At 44.4% G+C, this 19,455-nt stretch overlaps 1 protein-coding gene across 1 annotated transcript in view; it reads left to right on the plus strand.

Moving 5' to 3' along the window:
- LOC110088564 (glycerophosphodiester phosphodiesterase domain-containing protein 5) overlaps window positions 1–19,455 on the plus strand; it is a 40,301-nt gene that overhangs the window by 11,749 nt on the left and 9,097 nt on the right. Inside the window, exons 5-12 of the mRNA XM_078390210.1 lie at window positions 105–203; window positions 1,469–1,562; window positions 2,490–2,635; window positions 4,822–4,904; window positions 7,340–7,490; window positions 9,426–9,650; window positions 14,088–14,245; window positions 14,393–14,540. Coding sequence (XP_078246336.1) covers window positions 105–203; window positions 1,469–1,562; window positions 2,490–2,635; window positions 4,822–4,904; window positions 7,340–7,490; window positions 9,426–9,650; window positions 14,088–14,245; window positions 14,393–14,540 — 1,104 coding nt within the window. The remainder of the gene's footprint in view (window positions 1–104; window positions 204–1,468; window positions 1,563–2,489; window positions 2,636–4,821; window positions 4,905–7,339; window positions 7,491–9,425; window positions 9,651–14,087; window positions 14,246–14,392; window positions 14,541–19,455) is intronic.

Below are 19,455 nucleotides of genomic sequence, written 5' to 3' on the forward strand. Positions count from 1 at the left end.
CATCCTTTTCTAATTGCAAAACACCTCGTCTTGTTTGTCACCCAGTCTTTGCTTAATCCAGAGTGGCAGAGTTCCTAAATAATTTTTAATATTGAATCCTTCAGATGGTTACCGTGTTTGTCTTGGGTTTAGCTGCTACCGCTTATGTCGTGTTAAGCGCGATGTGGCCGGAACAGTGGTCGACCTTGAGCCTCTCCTTTCAGGTAATGAGAAGCGCGCCTATCCTACCGGGGTGTTTTCTGGGGAGGGGGGAAGAAACATAGGAACCATGATACAGTGGTGCCTTGCATTACGATTAATTCGTTCCAGCGAAATCGCTGTAGAACAAAAACTTTGTAATGCGAAATTAAAAAGCCCATAGAAACGCATTAAAACCCGATTAATGCGTTCCTAGGGGCTTGAAATTCACCATCCTCCATAGTGTGGCCATTTTTGTTGCCTGTGCAGTGAGGCATCCATCCCAGAAAACAGCGGGGAACCATGTTTTTTACCCGGCAGCCATTTTGAAAACGCCGATCAGCTAGCCGAAAATCATCGGTTTGCGAGAATCGGTTCCCGAAGCAGGGAACAGATCATCGCAAAGCAAAATTCCCCCATAGGAAACATTGTTTTGCAATTACTTTTGCGATCACAAAACCTTCAACATAAAGCGATTTCGTCGTAAAACAGAGCGCTTGTAATGCGAGGTACCACTGTATATAGAAAATGCCACCATCTATCCTTTGGTTGCAGAAACAGAAGGCCTCCTTCCACCTTTCTACTCCTCTAGCATAGGGAAGGTGGCGGGTGGGCATCTTGTTTGGCCAACGCAAAACAAAGAGGGGGGGAAGTTTGGTGCTTTGCTTTGCTTTGGCAGAATGGGATCCCTGAACCGAGTCACAAATTGAACCATGAACCATCCGTTTTTCTGGTTCGCAGTTCAGTTTCTGCTCATCTCTAGACCCAAGAATATTATTATTATTATTATTATTATTATTATTATTATTATTATTATTATTATTATTATTATTATTATTATTATTATTATTATTATTATTATTATTAGTAGTAGTAGTAGTAGTAGTAGTAGTAGTAGTAGTAGTAGTAGTAGTAGTAGTAGTAGTAGTAGTGTTAGTATTATTATTATTATTAGTAGTATATTAGTAGTAGTATTAGTAGTAGTGTTGCTGTTAATAATAATAATAATAATAATAATAATAATAATAATAATATTTTTATCCTGCCTTTCTCTTTAAAAGGAACCCAAGGTGGTAGTATCTTATATATTTTTTATCACTGTGCATAGATCAGGTGGATACTTTGAACTTGATTGATTGATTGATTGATTGATTGATTGATTGATTGATTGATTGATTGATTGATTGATTGATTGATTGTAAGCTTCTTGGGTGTGTCCCCCTCCCCAAATAGAAATAAAAATGTTTGCGTCAGCTCGGAGCGACGTGGCGCTGTTTCGTCCTCCTGACAGGTCACGGCGCCTTATCTGCACATGGGTGCCATCCTCGCCATGATCCTCGTGGCTTGGCCGTTGGCCCTGCATTTCTTCCAGATGAAAAATAAAGGTACGACAACGCCGGTGAATAAGCGGGATGAAAAGGGAGTTTTTAGCATGGAGGAAGGTTCCCTACTTGCTTCTCAAAAGGTGAACAGGGAAGAAGACGAACAACGAGAAACGGACTGAACAAGCAGGTTTTCAAGAAAAGATGGGACAGCCCTCTGTTCGGGAGGGTCTGAGGTCTCCTGCCTTGGGCGGGGGGGGGGTTGGACTAGAAGACGTTCGAGGTTCCTTCCAACCCTATGACTATTACAGGGTTTGATCAGACCTCACCTGGAGTCTTGTGTCCAGTTTTGGACACCTCAGTTCAAGAAGGATGTTGACAACCTGTAACATGTCCAGAGGAGGGAGGCCAAAATGATCAAAGGTCTGGAAGCCATGTTCTACGAGGAGCGGCTTAGGGAGTTTAAGAAGGTTGAGAAGGGACAGGATAGCCATGCTTAAATATTTGAAGGATGTCAGGTGGAAAAGGGGGCCGGTTTGTTTTCCACGGCTCCAGAGACTAGGACACGGGGTAATGGTTTCAAACGACAGGAAAAGAGATTTCACCTGAACATTAGGAAGAACTTCCTGACAATCAGAGCTGTATGGCGGTGCAAAAGGCTGCCTCGAAGGGTGATGGAGTCTCCTTTTTTGGAGGTTTTTAAGCTTAGGCTGGATGTCCATCTGTCAGGAGTGCTTTGATGGATGTTCCCGGGGGTTGGACTAGAAGACCTCCTTCCAACCCTATGAAAATTCTATGATGCTGTGACTTTCTCATACCTTCCACAGTTGCCCACCCCTCAGGTAGACAAGACTGGGATAGGGCCATACCTTTCTGTCTTGTTTTCTACGTCAGCCTCCGGAGTCCCCTTATAAATAAAACCAACCAAACAGTAGATCAAAAAAAGCTTCACGAAGTGCCAAAAATGTGACCTTTTCTCATTACATTCAGTTTTGCAGGTGTTGATCCTTGGTTCCTACCTGGCCGTCCTCCTCTTTTTTTACTTTATCCCCCTGGGGCTGAAGTCGCCCTGCATTCGAGAAAAGGGCACGTTGGGTCCCAAGCCGGCCCTGATTGGCCACCGTGGAGCACCAATGGTAGGTGGACCTGGAAAGAGGCGGGGCTGCAGCATGTCTCTGTGCTATACCTGGGTAAGGTGTGACTCTCTGTGGGGTTGTCTTCCTTGAGGTCTGCTGTGCAGCTATCTCCCCAAATTTCTCTCTCTACATCTTTCTCTCTCTTCTCCTGGGGACTACCACTGGTTTTGTGTCTACTCTAGGCCACCATACTCAGTGGTCTCCTTCTTCCTGCTTTGGTACACAACAAGTTGTTGTTTAGTCGTTAAGTTGTGTCTGACTCTTTCTGACCCCATGCACCACAGCACGCCAGGCCCTCCTGTCTCCCACTGCCTCCCAGAGTTTGTACGACTCTAACACAATAGGTTAGAGTCATACATATTCTACCCCCCTGTGCTTCTGAGGCTAAAATCCTCTTGTAGAGTTACACCAGCTTAACATGAACAGTGTAACTCTTGGATTAAAAATGCCTCAAGCAATCCAGTTGCTTCAAACTTGTGTCATAAACCTTTTACCACTCTAAGAAGTTTTATACAACTCTCAGCATCCCCAGCCAATGATAAAGGACTGATAGATTTGTTGTCCAAAGCTTCTAGTGTGCCAGATGTTCATTACCTCTGCCCTAGACATGGTCAGTTGCACATTGATGAGTGGCACAGCTCGGTACACAACAAATCATGTCTACTGTGATTTCTTCAATGGAGACAATTTGCTTACCAAGTTAGATGGTTAACCTGATGCCGGCACAGCTACGCAAGATGATTTTGGCTGTGGTTTCTTTGTCAAGCACATTTTTCTCAAGAATATTGTCTTGAGACATGGATTCAGGTGGGTTAGAACTGCCGTCTCTCCCAGCTGTGAGAAGAACGCCTTATCTGTCTAGGAAAAGTGAAGCTTCATCCCAGAGGATGGTGGTTCCAAATTCGACGGGTAAAGCTTGTGAACTCCTTTAAGCTTTGAGTCGGAACGTTACAGGAACCCACCATGGTGCTGAACCCAAACACGTTGATCAGTTCTTACAAAGAATAAAAACCCCACAAGACCGGAACCACCAGCCACGAAAGATTCCTACGTTCTTGCAAGATCATAGGTTGGAGAGGGAGAGTCTGTATATGTTTAAAGGAAGAAGTGTGGGTTTTTGATGAACAGACTATTAGGGGTGGGATTTTCTGGACTCTAATTCTCCATTCTAGGAGTTCTACCTACCTTGCAGGCACCTTACAAATACCTGCATGGCATCCATTGGAGATAAAGATCTAAATTAGAAGATTTAGCTAGGCCTGGCAGCACACAAGCATTCTACTCCTGCCCCAGTGCTAGCCGAGAGCTTTCTTTCTGAGAAGGAAGCTTGCGTGGAGCTTGGCCTGAGAGCTAAGCCTTCAAGTGTTCTGACTGAGGCCTTTCATCCAGGTACCTCCCACGCAGGTGTTTGTGAAGTGCCTGTATGGAAGGTAGAATGGCCACCTTTTCCAAGGCCTGCATGTTTTAACAAAGCCAGAATCCTGCTAGTGATGGATGGTTTGGAAGTAGTCAAATACACACATGTATTAAAGGATTTAATTATCTATACTAAATATATGATTGGATTGACTGTGTCTGGCTTTGGGCAAGTTTTAAGTAGCTGTTGTGGAAGGGCTCAAGCTGGTTCGATCTTTTCTCTTCCTTCTGGTGTGGTTCCAGCTTGCCCATCCGCCATGGAAGCTGCTGTATGGAACTGGCAGATAGCTGACTGTATTAGATTATTTTCATCAGGTCTGAGGGAGAAAGGTTAAACCCCCTTCTCCATACATTTTCGGCCTGATCCTCCCCCACAGCTGCTACTTTAAGTCTTTTTTTTAAAAAAACAGTTGAATGTGATGGATGCAATTGTCAGTGTTATGACTCATGTACAGTAGGACCCCAGTATCCGAGGGATCAGTATCCACTGATTCAGTCATCTATGGAGGGAAATGTTAAAAGAAAAATCCTAAAGAACAAAATAGATTTCTAAAAATTATGTTACAGAACCAGCCACTAGAGGGAGACAGACACCATGTTATGCATAGCGCTATTTTAATATATAATCCATGTTTATATTATATTATATGCTATAATCCATGTTTTTCACCATCCACCAGGATGGGGGAACCTACTTGTAGTTTCTTTTTTTTACAGACATTGTCCATTTCATTAATCCATCAAGTCTCCCCATACCATTTTTGTGACAGGTGGCCCCTGAGAATACAAAGATGTCATTTCGGAAGGCCAGTGAATACGGTGCTTATGGTTTTGAGGCAGATGTCACAATCAGGTAAGAACAATGCACTGGCCACACTGCGCTGTGTTGCTGTTGTTTTCTGGTTATAGTTCAAGCCGGCAAAAATCAGCAAAGAACTTTTAGAGAGCATCTAGATCTTCCCCTTGGTGGTTTCAAAACCCCTTGGTTTTTTCATGTGTTGCAGTAATTTTAACCCCTTGTGGGTTTTTATTTTATTTCATGCCATATTATCATGGATGTTCTGTAGGACCCTCTTATCCACAGAATCAGTATTTTTGATTCATTTATGCACACTCTGAAAATATTAAAAATATTAAAAGAAAAAAACCCGTATACCCTTTGCCCCCCCCCAAAAAATAAGACCTAACCTGAAAATAAGCCCTACTAGGATTTTTCAGGATGCTCGTCATATAAGCCCGACCCCCAAAATAAGCCCCAGTGAAGTGAAATCCCGCCCTCCATCCTTGTGCAGCCACCAGAAGAAGTTGACATGACTTGTAGATGGTTGGCCATGGGAAAAAAAAACTTCCCCTGAAAATAAGCCCTAATGCTTTTTTTTGCAGCCAAAATTGGTATAAGACCCTGTCTTATTTTGGGGGAAATGCGGTACTGTATATCAATGTAATGATGAAGTTACCAGAACTGGACATTAGAGGGAGCCAGAGGCCATACTATGTATAGCATTCGGGATTATAATAGCATTTGCTATAATCCACATTTTTAAAGCCTCTGCAGGAGGGCTTGGAATTTATCTCCGCAGATACGGGAGTCCTACTGTATGGCATTTTGCATTTTTAATTTACTTACATGCTGCTGAGAGAACACAGGTGGATAGGTACCCTAACACTGTCCTAAAGAAATAAATGAAATTGTGCAGTCCAAACCAAGCCGGCGTCCAGATCTGAGGAAGCATAGATCTGGTCGCCTTTAGGCAGGGTCCCCACCTCTGAAGAAAGGCACCCTATGAGCCTGGGGCCCCAACCTCACGCATAATTAGAAGGAAGAAAGAAAAGCGGAGCGAGTAGCTGTTAAAATAAGCAAAATATTTATGTCCGGGATGCAACACTAGGATTGTACCTACAACGTCTTCGGTGACTCAAGGCAGGTAATCCAAACCAGGATTTAGTATTTATGGGAGATATTGAAGGTGCTGAAATAGCTTCATTGCCTTGGACAGCCCCTTGAAACATCGCATGTCAGAGTGGGTTTACCCTGCAACTCCTCCTTGACGGTGGTGGAAATTGCTTTAATGGGAGCAATTTCCCTTTGAAGCTACCCTTCTGTCTGCTGGGGAATTGCTCCAACCTCCAACCTGCCCCCCCTCAGAGTTGCAGCCCCTATAGCTGGATTAACAAGGGGTCACGTGGGCAGGGATCAGGGCTGGGCAGGAGCACCATCCCCCAAAAGTCACGCGATTGCCAGGAAACGGATCACACCGGGTTATTGCGCAAGGATGCTCTGTGTGACCCTGTGTGATGATCGCATCCAAAGACGAGTCCGAGAAAGTGCTTTGCAGACCAGGGAGTACCAACTGCACTTTGACTGCTAGTTTTCCCTCTGAAAACTGAAACTAGAGAGAAAGCAGGGCAGAGAGTGAGCAAATATTGTGTCGTTCCAAGCTCAACACAGAATCATGGAATCAAAAATGATGAAGTTGGAAGGGGCCTATGAGGCCATCCAGTCCAACCCCCTGCTCAAGGCAGGAGTACAAATCACAGCAGATCTGCCAGGTGTTTATCCACGTTTCTCTTGAAGGCCTCCAGCGTTGGAGCGCTCACCACCTCTAGAGGCCACGGGTTCCACTGTCGTACTGCTCTAACAGTTAGGAAGTTTTTCCTGATATTCAGCCAAAATCTGACTTCCTGTCACTTGAGCCCATTATGACATGCCCTGTACTCTGGGATGATCAAGAACAGATCTTTCTCCTCCTCAGTATGACAGCCTTTTCCAATATTTAAAGAGTGCTATCCTATTTTACCTCAGACTTCTTTTTTCAAGGCTCAAGATGCCCATTTCTTCTAGTCTTTCCTCCTAGGGCTTGGTTTCCAGGCTCCCCGTCCTCCTTATTGCCCTCCTCTGAACTTGCTCCATTTTGTCTGCATCCTTCTTGAAGCGTGGTGTCCAGAACTGGACACAAAACTCAAGATAAGGCCTAACCAGTGCCGAATACAGGAACTCCAGTACCTCATGGGATTTGGAGGATCTACTCCTGTTAATGCATCCTAAAATCACATTTGCCTTTTTTGTTTTATTGGCTCATATTCAGCTTGTGCTCAGCAACAATTCCCAGATTCTTCTCGCTTGTAGTATTACTGAGTCAAGTATCCCCCATTTTGTATCTATATAGGGATTTGTTTTTCCCTTAGGCGTAGAACTTTGCCTGTATCCCTGTCGAATTTCATTCTGTTGTTCTCAGCCCGGTGCTCAAGCTTATCAAGAGCTTTCTGAATTTTGTTCCTCTCTTACAGCTATGACGGTGTACCTTTCCTTATGCATGACAAAACTTTACGAAGAACCACAGACATTGAGTCCGTATCTCCTGAGGTTGTGAATAGAGATGCTGCCATATTCCCTTGGTCATTTCTGAAAAACCTGAATGCCGGGAACTGGTTCTTTGAGGTATGCTTTTTGGAACTTACAAAAAGATTCTTAGAATCATAGAATCGTGAAGTTGGAAGGGGCCTAAAAGGCCATCAAATCCAACCCCCTGCTCTATTGCAGAAATACAAATCGAAGGATATCTGCCAGATGATTGTCTAAGTTTCTCTTGAATGCCTCCAGTTTTGGAGCACTCACCACCTCGCGAGGCCATGGGTTCCACTGTCATACTGCTCTAACAGTTAGGAAGTTTTTCCTGATATTCAACTTAAATCTGGCTTCCAGTAACTTGAGCCCATTGTCCTGCAACCCCTCTCTTCAATCCCAAATGGCTTTTGAACCCAAGTGTTGAAATAGATTCCCAATTGCAGACTTACAAATACAGAGGTTAGATTGATCTCAGGTGGACAATGAAAACCTATTAGCTTGACAAAGACCTGTTCACTGATGTGATAATCACTCGGACTAGTTTAGTTTTCTGATACAGGACAACATGACTGCCTTTATTTTTGGGCTGTCGTTAGCAACATGGATAAGGGATCTTATTCCCTATTGCAACCATGAAAGAACATGCATACACGGACCTCCATATCAATTCAAAATACAGTCGTGCCCCACTTAATGACTGCCCCGCATTACGACGAATCCACTTTACGATTATGTTTTTGCAATCGCAATTGGAATCACAAAATAATGGTCTCAATGGGGGAATTTCACTTAGCGACGATCGGTTCCCTACTTCGGGAACCGATTTTTGCTTTATAATGATCAAAAACAGATGATCATCGGATTTTCAAAATGGCCACCAGGTGCTTAAAATGGCTCCCTGCTGTGCTTAGGGACGGATTCCTCGCTCTACAGGCACTGAAAATGGCTGTGGTATGGAGGATCTTCACTGGATGGTGAGTTTTTAGCACACTGGAACGCACTGAACGGTTTTCAGTGCGTTTCAATGGACTTTTTAATTTCGCTTTACGATGTTTTCACTTAACAGCGATTTTCCTGGAATGGATTATCGTCGTTAAGCGAGGCACCACTGTATTAACTTCCCAAACATGTATGGGTCCCTAGATCATGTATCAGCTCAAAGGAAAACTGACCATTATTCCGGGGGGTGGTGGGAGCCCCAGCTTCACTTATTCCTAATCTTTGTGCACTGTCAGTTTCTAAAGCCCTTCCAGGAAGCTGGAATGCTCATACGCAGAGAGGGAGATGAACTTGGAAAATTGTACTACCATGAACCAACCTAGACAGGCATCTGTTTTGGCAAAGCAAAATGAAGTGTTGAGGGGAAAGAAATTCGTTGCTTAGTTTCCTTTTGGCAAAACAGGTTGCACAAACCAAACCACAAACCAGCCAAGTTTGCATTCCCGCCCCCCACCCCCAATTCATAGTTCACTTCATGACCATCTCCATTCATATATATTCCCTAACACCCTTTCCATCTTAAGCCTATGGTTAAGAAGTTCTTCTATTAAGCCACTGGGCAGAGGCTGCTGGCAATGATTAGAACCTTTTTTTAAAACATGCTCATAAGACTTCTGGAAATTCTATGAATGAGTGACCTTCTGAATGTCCTATCATTAACAGCTCTGCTCAGCTCTTAGTAAACACAGATCTGTGGTTTCTTTTAGGGAGTTAATCCCTCTCATTTTGGGTCTTCCTCTTTTCTTGCGGCCTTCAGAAATTATTTATTTTATTTTATTAGATTTATATGCCGCCCATCTAGAACTTGTCTACTCTGGGTGGTTGCCCAAATTAGGTGGTGATTTGTTGGTGTTGAATTATATTATTGGTAAATAAGCAAAAACCACTTCTCCCGAGACGGCGAGTTGGGTGTTTAAATTTCCAGTCTTTTTTAACTGCAAGGGAGTCAACTAAAACACAAAACTGGCATTGATTTTGAGAATCAATGGCTCCATACTGATTCTTTTCTCTCTGTTCATTTCTTCTCAGAAAAGGCCATTCTTTGAGATGCCCTACCTCTCACTTCAAGATCAGATAGAGGCGAAGAACCAGAGCATTTACAAATTCAGCGATTTCTTGGACTTTGCTGACCAGGAGAACAAATATGTGATCTTTGATCTGTACCGCCCTCCAAGATTTCATCCTTATCGGCATAATTGGATCAAGCGAGCCTTAGAAGTAATTCTCAATGAATCAAGGATCAGACCTGATTTGGTATGAGAGATTTAGTTCCCCTTCCTTTCTTTTTTCCTTCATCTCAGGATGGGTCTAGCACAGGGAAATTATTTTTCCCCGTTAGGTAAAGGCAAAGGTTCCCCTTGACATTTAGTCCAGTCATGTCCGACTCTAGAGCATCCCTGGTGCTCATCCCTGTCTCCAAGCCGTAGAGCCAGTGTTTTGTCTGTGGACAGTTTCCGTGGTCACGTGGCCAGCGCGACTAGACACGGAACACTGTGACCTTCCCACTGTGGTGGTACCTATTTATCTACTTGCATTTGCATGCTTTTGAATGGCTAGGTTGGCAGGAGCTGTGACAAGTGACAGGAGCTCACTCCGTCCCGTGGATTCGATCTTACGACGGCTGGTCTTCTGACCCTGCAGCCCAGAGGCTTCTGCGGTTTAACCTGCAGCGCCACCACATCCCTACTATTTCCCCTTGGATCGGGCGAAGTAAGGTTCAGAAAGACTCATTGGAAGTGCGCTATGGCATTTAGATAGATCCTTCCATTTCTAGACAAGCATGTCCTTTTCCAAGGTAGTTTGGGCAGGAGAAACAAAACCACAGTTACGATTGTGCCTGTTTTCCAAAGTCATGCATGTCTCTGCAGTCTAAAAAGAGTTTGGAGGAAGCATATTCTTTCTTTCTTTAATTGGAAAAATGGATAGCATTGAATGGGACAATAAACCATGAAAATAAAAACTGTTGGGAGAAGAGGCAATAGAAGAGGGGGACAAAAAGAGTTAAGTCTGCGAGAAACCTAGCTGAATAATCAGCAACCCCTTCCTAATTGGGTGTTGTTTGTATTTTAAATCTGCTTTCCTGGAGAAACAGGCTTCTTTTAATTTTAAACCCACCCCCCCGGAAGTAGAGTAGCGCTGGATTGGATAATGAACAGCAAAAATAAAAAGCATTAAGAGCAGAGATGACAGGTAAGGAGGAGGAAGACCATTTTCAGGTGGGGTGCTGATGGTACTTTGAAACTACCTTGCTATGGATTCGGCTGGTGGACAATTTCTCAACTGGTGCTGTACCGAAGGCAAAGAAAATATTTTTAAAAAATTTAATCTAAATGATGCAGTGCATCAGCGATGATCTAGCAGATTAAGTGGTGGATTAAGGATCTCTTCGTGGTCTGTTCCCAGTGACTGCATGCAGTGGATGTGGACCAAAGTAGAGTGAATCTATCTGTACCAAAACAGTAGAAGCCCTTGATAGAGGCTCAGAAAAGTATGGATAGGTGCACTCTGGGGACATATTGGTTCACTCTAGCAATTATGTTGTTTGATAACTGAAAAAAAAGAGCAAACAAACTCATCCCAGTGCACCAAACAGCAGGGTGAACGTATATCTGATCAAGCCCTGAAATGGTTCTGTTCAATGAATGGCAAGTGCTGGACCAGATCCTGACCTCCTCCTATACATCATAGTTTATTCTGTGCATATTTCAAGGTGGAATGTTGCTGCAAGTGGTTTAAGTCTATAGGTAGATTTTCCCTTTGCAAGTGCACCACTTGCATACTTCAGCTACTTGTGAATGTTGGCTGGATGTGTAGAGGGTCTGCCTTGAAACTTGTATTTCGGGCTAGAATGTTGGCCAATTGTGCTAGACGTTTGAGGTCTTTGACCTTCGTGAATTATTCTGTAAGCTGGCTTGAATCAATGTTTATTTCTCCAAATATTGTAACACATTTTTCACTTAAAAACAAACCAACAAACCTAAAATGTATTGCAATATATTTTAATAATATTTTTAGAAATGCATATTTCAAAGAACAGGTCTAAATATATGTGCAAACATTGTTGTTGTTTTTGTTGTTGTTGTTTTGACTTGCATACAACCCCATAAAGCCAGAACACTCTCTGGGAGGTTTACAACATAATCATGGAAGGAACGCTTTGCTCCCCGTGAGTTTGGTAGTCAGTTTACTGACCTCAGAAGGATGGTAGGCTGAGTCAACCGTGAGCTGAGATCATCATTCATTCATTCATTCATTCATTCATTCATTCATTCATTCATTCATTCATTCATTTATTAAATTTATACCCTGCCCCTCTAGACCATGTCTACTCAAACTCAGGCTCAAACTCAAGAGGTGAGCAGAGGCTTGACTGCAGCGCTGCAGTTTAACCACTGCACCATGAGGCTCAAATGTCTAATTTTCATAGAGATTTTTTTCAAAAGTGAGATTTTAAAAAAATGAGCAGGTGTATTAATAAATGTGTGTGAAAATTAAAAAGGCCAAGCACTAGGTGATTAATCTTTAATCACGTGCTATCATTGCCCGAAAAAAAGAGATATGGCTTAGCGCAAACTACAGTTTTACTCATATTTGGCAAGAAAGGAGAGTGCCTTTTCTGTTCTATTTGTTAATTTCTCGATTGGTAAAGTCCCTGGCTTTAATCTGCTTTGAAATTTATCCCCAATTCGCTAATGGAAGAAATCAGAACGTTGAGTTGCAAGACATGAAGAACTTCCCTCAAATTAGATGACAAGGAACAGAAAGGATGGCTCACATTCTTTTCATCACCAAACAGTAGCCATTGTTGTTTATTTGTTAAGTCGTGTCCGACTCTTCGTGACCCCATGGACCAGAGCATGCCAGGCCCTCCTGTCTTCCATGGCCTCCCGGAGTTGGGTCAAATTCATGTTGGTCGCTTCAATGACACTGTCCAACCATCTCGCCCTCTGTTGTCCCCTTCTCCTCTCCTTCCCATTGTTATCATTTAAAAAGGTATTGGCTAGTGAAAAATCTTTATTTCACAGTCAAAGATGGCACTTTGCTTTCAGCAGGTTTTCAGCCATTATTGTGAAACAGCCATGAACACGTCCATGTTGTGGTCTCTTATTACTGTGGTCCCTGATTGTGTAGGATGCCCCTGTGACATTATCATGTCCAAGATGTGATCCTTGACTGGTTGGGATCACTTGAAACAAATTAAATCAGCGGTCTGGGAACAGGGGTAAAGTACCCCAAATGGGGTAAAAATGAAAATCATGGGGGTAATGAGCAGAGTGCTACCCCCACCCCTCCACCCCCACCCCCTGCAGCTGAACCTCAAACTGGAGAATGATTAAAGTAGTAGGAAAAGCCCCCCCCCCCAAACTCTGTGTTGGCTGTCTCTAGCAAGTATGTCATTGCTAGCACCACTTTGGCAGCCATTGATGATGATTAAATCCTCTGCGAGCTAGCAAAAATGTAATGCAACTTGCTAGGCACGTTGGACATCTTACTACTCCCTATATCACCCCATGGCTGGAGTGCAATGTGTTCCAGCAAAAACAGTGCACATCTTTATTAAATTTGGTGCATCCTGCTAGTTCAGTACATACCTTGGCAGCCATTGATACTGATGATATATCCCGCTAGTTCGGTACACAGCCTGTGTAGATTCAATAATAATTTGATTTTAAATAATGTATGATTTCCTTCCTTTCAAATCAAGGGGGTAATGTTGGTGTATATAAATTTCTTTGGGGGGGTAAAAAGTAAAAAAGTTCCCTGACCCCTGAATTAAATCAGGACAGAAAGCGGCTAGCACAGCAGCAGCAGAGGGTGGGTGGGTGGAAATAACTAAACAATCGCAAATGATTTCAAAACAAAATTGGATTATGCGCCTTTTCGGAAAGTACAGCTTTATACCTTCCCTTCCCCAAGCATTATTGCTAAGCTTATAAATGTATATTGAGAGAATTTTGTTGTTGTTGCTCAGTCGTTAAGTCGTGTCCAACTCTTGGTGACCCCATGGACCAGAGCACGCCAGGCCCTCCTGTCTTTCACAGCCTCCCAGAGTTTGGTATTAAATACATGTTGGTAGCTTTGATGACACTGTCCATCCATCTCGTCCTCTGTCATCCCCTTCTCCTCTTGCCTTCACACTTTCCCAACATCAGGGTCTTTTCCAGGGAGTCTTCTCTTCTCATGGCCAAAGGATGGGAGCCTCAGCTTCAGGATCTGTCCTTCCAGTGAGCACTCAGGGTTGATTTCCTTCAAAATTGATAGGTTTGTTCTCCTTCCATTCCAGGGGACTCTCAAGAGTCTCCTCCAGAACTACAGAGAGAATTTAGCCTAGCCTTATTATTTAGCTGGGAAGTGACCTCAGAGGAAGGATACCTAAAGAAAAGTATCCTCGTTCTCCAGGATTTTGCCCCCTTTCCCTAGAATTTGCAGTACGATCTCTGATGATCCCATAACTGGGAATGTCCTTACTTCTACCCCCAAAAACAAGTTGGAATCGGTTCATCCAGAATACGGCTTACTGAAGGCGTGCTATAACAAACAAGTGAAACCAAGGCGAGAAAAAAATGTATTGTAGCACATTAAAGAGGAACAGATTTATTTTGGTGTGAGCAAACCACCACGAACATAAATTATAGGAAGCTGGATGATACAATGACTGTAAATATCATAATGCCTTTCTATAAATCCCAGGTCCTGTGGTTGCCTGAACTAGGGAGATCCTATATTCAGTCTGTCGCTCCGGGCTTCCAGCAGACCACATCAGATCCGGGGCCCATTGAGGAACTCCGGAAACGGAACATTGTGAGACTCAATTTGAACTACAGAACCATGGGCAATGTCAATATTCGGTAGGTTGACGTGGTACTTTGATTCCCCTACCTCTTGCAGGATGGATTGTGAAACTGAATCTCAGTTTCTTAAGGGAAATGCATGAGGGCACATTACTGCAGGACATTGAAAATGATCTAAGAGCGGTCTTTGTGGTTGCTTCGAAGGGAATACGCGGAGGCCAACATTACAACCAACCTCTGGGTGGTCAGCGAGCCGTGGCTGTTCTCCTTGGCCTGGTGCTATGGCGCTCATTCTGTAACCACCAATGACATCCACAGCCTGAGGAACATGCATCAACCTTCGTTCTTCATGGTAAGTAGAAAGCCACGGCTCCCTCTTGGGGGAGGGGGGCGGCTTATACATAAACCCTGTTCCCACATAATGTGAGATGTTAATAAAAGCCAAATTTGCCCAAAATATGAATTTCTAAACACAGCTGATCTAAAAATAAAGGTGTGCTTCCTGTGTTGCATTCAGAGATGGGCTCAAACTACAAAGCAGAAAAACCGATGAATTGGGCTGGTTCATGGTTTGGTTCACGCAAGGCGCATGTGGAGAAGTAGCTACCTGGCATGAACCAAAAAAAGAAAAAAGAAAAGAAAAGAAAAAGAAAAAAGAGAGAAGAAACTGAACCGCAAACTAGTTTGTTTTTCAGGGAGGGAGTTGTGTTGAACCATGAACCAGACAGAAAACATGGTATGACCACAAAGCTAGAGAGAGGCACTTTGACCCAGGGGAGGAAGTGCTTTGGCTTAGGCCCTGCAGGGAGAATAAACTGCAGCTCAAATGGGCAGGACCATATAGGGTCATTTCCAAGATGTCAGACCTGAACTACCTAATAGAGCAGGAGGAGAACCAAGCAAGGAGGGTGGTTCATGTGAATGCCCTAAAACCCTACTACAGAGGGGAACAGAGGGTGTTATTTGCGATAAAAGCAGCTGAGAGTGAGGAAGCTGAATTACCCTTCTGGGAGGGTAGAGGGGAAGTAAAATACAACCCAGAGTGTTACATACAGCACTGATGTTACCTGTCTGTCATGGGTTTGGAGGGAAAGTTCCATCCTATGGGGAGTGGAAGGCGGGACATCAGGAGGAGGGGCTGTACTGTATATATATGTGGAGCGTGTGTGGTGAAGGGAGACACTGAGAGATACTGAGAGACACTGGGTTGTGACGAAGCAGCAGCTGGGAAGAAGAAGCTGTTGTGGGAGTCTGTGTGTCAGACAGGGTACTACTGTGTGTCAGAGTACCAACCTGATAGGTTCAGGTGTCTGTGGGTTAGCCAGAACTGATAGGTTCAGGGTCTGTGCTTCAAGTTAAGGGTTCTGTGTGAACCAAACTGTATGCTTGTATGAGTGAGAATAAGCCACGTTACTTTATTTTATTCACCTAATCATTTTATTATCTCTGTGTGTATTTAAAATAAACCTTATTCTTTTTATTGTTTAAAAATCCATCCCTGGTCTGTGTGACTTCTTATAGGGAATGGTTGGTGGCAGCTTAGTTAACGTGTGGCAGATCCCAGTAGGTCTGGGTTTGTCACATTGATTGGTGTCCAGCGTGTGGGATACGACTGGTCCAGTTGTCCAGTGGTCCAGCAAAGCCTTGGCAAGTGTGCCCAGAGCAAGGGGGGTCTAGTCAGGGACAGTCTGAGGCGCGTAGGTAATCTTCTAGGTGTACCTCACGGGGAGGTGCGCTAGTAGAAGAACGTGCCAACTGGGGAGACTTAGATTAAGGTGCTCTGAGGCAGCCTAGTTTTGGCGGGAAAAAGCTGAGGCAAAACTGCGTAGTAACAGTGAGCTAGCTTGCCAGCTGAGAGGCCCAGCAGAGGGGGGTAGGCTCTGACTCGATACTGTTGCAAGTTAGTGCTGAAGAACAGCAGCCTAGAGAAAGCTGGTTCTGAGGCAAGAAGGGAAAAAAGTGGTCGTTTTATTTTGAGGCTTGACTTTTTAAAGCAGCCTGTTCTGAGGGGGGATTATGCCCTTGACTCGAAGCCAAGTAGCAGACATGAGTGAAGTGAAAGACCCCCAGATTGACCAAGGTTCTGAGGATGAATTTGGCTCAGTGCAGGGTGACAGCACAGGAGAGCAGAACCCAGAACTCAGAAAATTGCTCATAGCCCAACAGCATGAACTGAGGATGAGGCAATTTGAAATGGAGGAAAGGGAAAGAGAAGAAAGATTAGAGAGAGAAAGAAGGGAGGAAAGGGAGAAACAGCGGCAATTTGAATTAGAGAGAGAGAGAGAGAAAATTGCTCTGGAAAAAGAAAGAATGGCGTTTGAATTAAGAAAACTGGAACTGATGAACCAGAACAATAATAACAATAGGGATTCTGAGGGAGGCCAATTGTCTAAGGCTGACCTGAAGAAATTCCCTGTGTACCACAAGGGAGATTGTCCTGAGGTGTTCTTTTCCTTAGTGGAAAGAGCGTTTGTGGACTTCTCAGTGAGGGAAACTGAGAAGATGACCATCATGCGGTCTTTAATCAGTGGTAGCCTGGCTGAGGTTTATGCCGAGATGCCTGAGGAACTGATGAAAGATTTTGCAGAGTTTAAAAAACTGGTGTTTGCAAGACATGGGATAAATGCGGAGCAGCTGAGACAAAGATTCAGGTCCCTCACCAAGAAACCAGAACAGACTTTTACCCAAGTGGGGGCCCAATTGGTGAGGCTGCTTGAGAAATGGCTATCGCAGGAGGGAACAGAGACCTATGAGCAGCTTAAAGACTTGATAGCACTGGAACAGTTCTATTCAGTCCTGCATGGGGAATTGAAATTCCAGGTGAGGGAAAGGAAACCGAAATCTGTGGCAGCAGCCGCAGAGATCGCAGATTTTATTTCCCAAATAAGAAAGCCCTTGGGTGAGGGGAAACCTGTAGGTAAACCCAAAGAAACCTACAGCAAGTACTCTCAGGGACCAGGGAAAAGCCAGCAAGGGGGAGGGGCCCATGGTGAAGGGAAGCCCTCAGACATGAAACTAAGACCTCAGATTTTGGAGGGAAAACCAAAACAAGATGAGAGAGAATCAAAATACACCAGAAAATGTTATTTCTGTCAGGGAAAGGGTCATCTAATCTCAGAGTGTGAGAAATTAAAGCAGCTAAAAGGAATGGTGCCTCAGGAGTCTAGTGGAACCAAGCCAAAAGCTGTGTTCTGTGTCCAGAAAGAGCAAAGCTCAGTGTCACTGAGGGAGCCTGTTGCCATGGCTACTCAGTCTGGAACAGCTACCTCTGCTGATCAGGCTGAGGAAAATGGTCCTCTTGTGGAGGTAAAACGCTGCTTGCTGGTGAAAACAGATTCTCAGTTGTTTGAGACAGCCGGGGTGGACGTAGGAATACTTGACCGTCAGTATAGGGGGCTGCGGGACACTTGTTCCCAGGTAACCCTGTGCCATCCAGATATTATTCCTAGGGAGTTTATAATCCCAAATGAGAGCATAAAGGTGGCAGGGATTGAAGGGCAGGTGATCTCTCTGCCAGTCGCGGAGGTACCTGTCAACTTTCAAGGCTGGAGGGGAGTTTGGAGGCTAGCGATTTCATCGACTCTGCCAGCAGCCGTGCTCGTGGGAAATGACCTGGCTGAACATGTGAAACGGGTGCTAGTGATTACACGCTCACAAGCCACCACAGGGACAGTTCAGGGGGGTAATGATGAGCCAGAGACGGAAGCAGAGGGGAGTTCAGAAGCTGTGGTGGAAACCTTAACCACAGACAGCAGATTTGGACAGGAGCAAAAGGCAGACGCCACTCTCCAAAAGTGTTTTGAACAGGTGACTGACGCCCAGCTAACACCTGAAACCCCAGTGAGATTTCTGGAGAAAAAGGGGATTTTATATAGAGAGACCCTGAGGAATATCTCAAAAGGGGGAGATGGGATCAGAAATCAGCTGGTGGTACCTGAAAAGTATCGCCCCATGATCTTACAAAGGGGTCACTCTGACATGTTTGCTGCACACTTAGGGGTGAACAAAACACAGCAGAGAATCACACAGAATTTTTACTGGCCTGACATAGGGAAGCAGATCAGGGAGTTCTGTAAACAATGTGATGTGTGTCAAAGGCAGGGGAATAACCGCGACAGGACCAAAGCAAAGTTGTGCCCTTTGCCTGTGATTGACACTCCGTTCAAATGCATAGGGGTGGATATTGTGGGACCTTTGCCCAAGGCCACAAAGAGGGGGAACAGGTTCATCCTAACAATTGTGGACCATGCCACAAGGTATCCTGAAGCCATACCCTTGACTAACATTGAAACTAACACAGTGGCCGATGCTTTGGTGGGGTATATGTCCAGGATGGGATTTGCCTCAGAGATAATCACAGATTTGGGCGCATCGTTCACATCAAAGCTCATGAAACGCTTATGGCAAATCTGTGGAATTAAGCACAAGGAAACCACTGCTTATCATCCTGAAAGTAATGGGTTAACTGAGAAGTTCAATGGGACTCTAATGCGCATGATTAGGGCTTACTTGGCAGAGAATCCAAACAATTGGGACCAGAAGCTGCAATCCCTTTTGTTTGCTTATCGATCAGTGCCACAAGCCAGTACCGGGTTTAGTCCATTTGAACTTTTATTTGGGAGAAGGGTGAAAGGGCCCCTTGATTTGATCAAACAAAATTGGGAGCAGATCACCCAGGATGACCCACAAGACGTTGTGACATACATAGACACCTTGATGAATGACCTAAAGAGAAATCTAGAGCTGGCAGCAGAAAACCTGCAAGCTCAGAAGGTCAGACAAAAAACATGGTATGACCACAAAGCTAGAGAGAGGCACTTCGACCCAGGGGAGGAAGTGCTTTGGCTTAGGCCCTGCAGAGAGAATAAACTGCAGCTCAAATGGGCAGGACCATATAGGGTCATTTCCAAGATGTCAGACCTGAACTACCTAATAGAGCAGGAGGAGAACCAAGCAAGGAGGGTGGTTCATGTGAATGCCCTAAAACCCTACTACAGAGGGGAACAGAGGGTTTTATTTGCGATAAAAGCAGCTGAGAGTGAGGAAGCGGAATTACCCTTCTGGGAGGGTAGAGGGGAAGTAAAATACAACCCAGAGGAGGTAAAGATCAGTCCTGCACTCACCCAAGACCAGCAGCAAGAACTAAAAATGCTGCTTAGTAAATATCAACAGGTGTTTTCCAACAAGCCGGGGATAGTGAAGGGAGTGATGCATCGGATCCACACAGGGGATGCACCCCCGCAGGCAGTATCCCCATACCGAGTAAC

Source organism: Pogona vitticeps, chromosome 3 (assembly GCF_051106095.1).
Source record: "Pogona vitticeps strain Pit_001003342236 chromosome 3, PviZW2.1, whole genome shotgun sequence".
Taxonomy (NCBI): domain Eukaryota; kingdom Metazoa; phylum Chordata; class Lepidosauria; order Squamata; family Agamidae; genus Pogona; species Pogona vitticeps.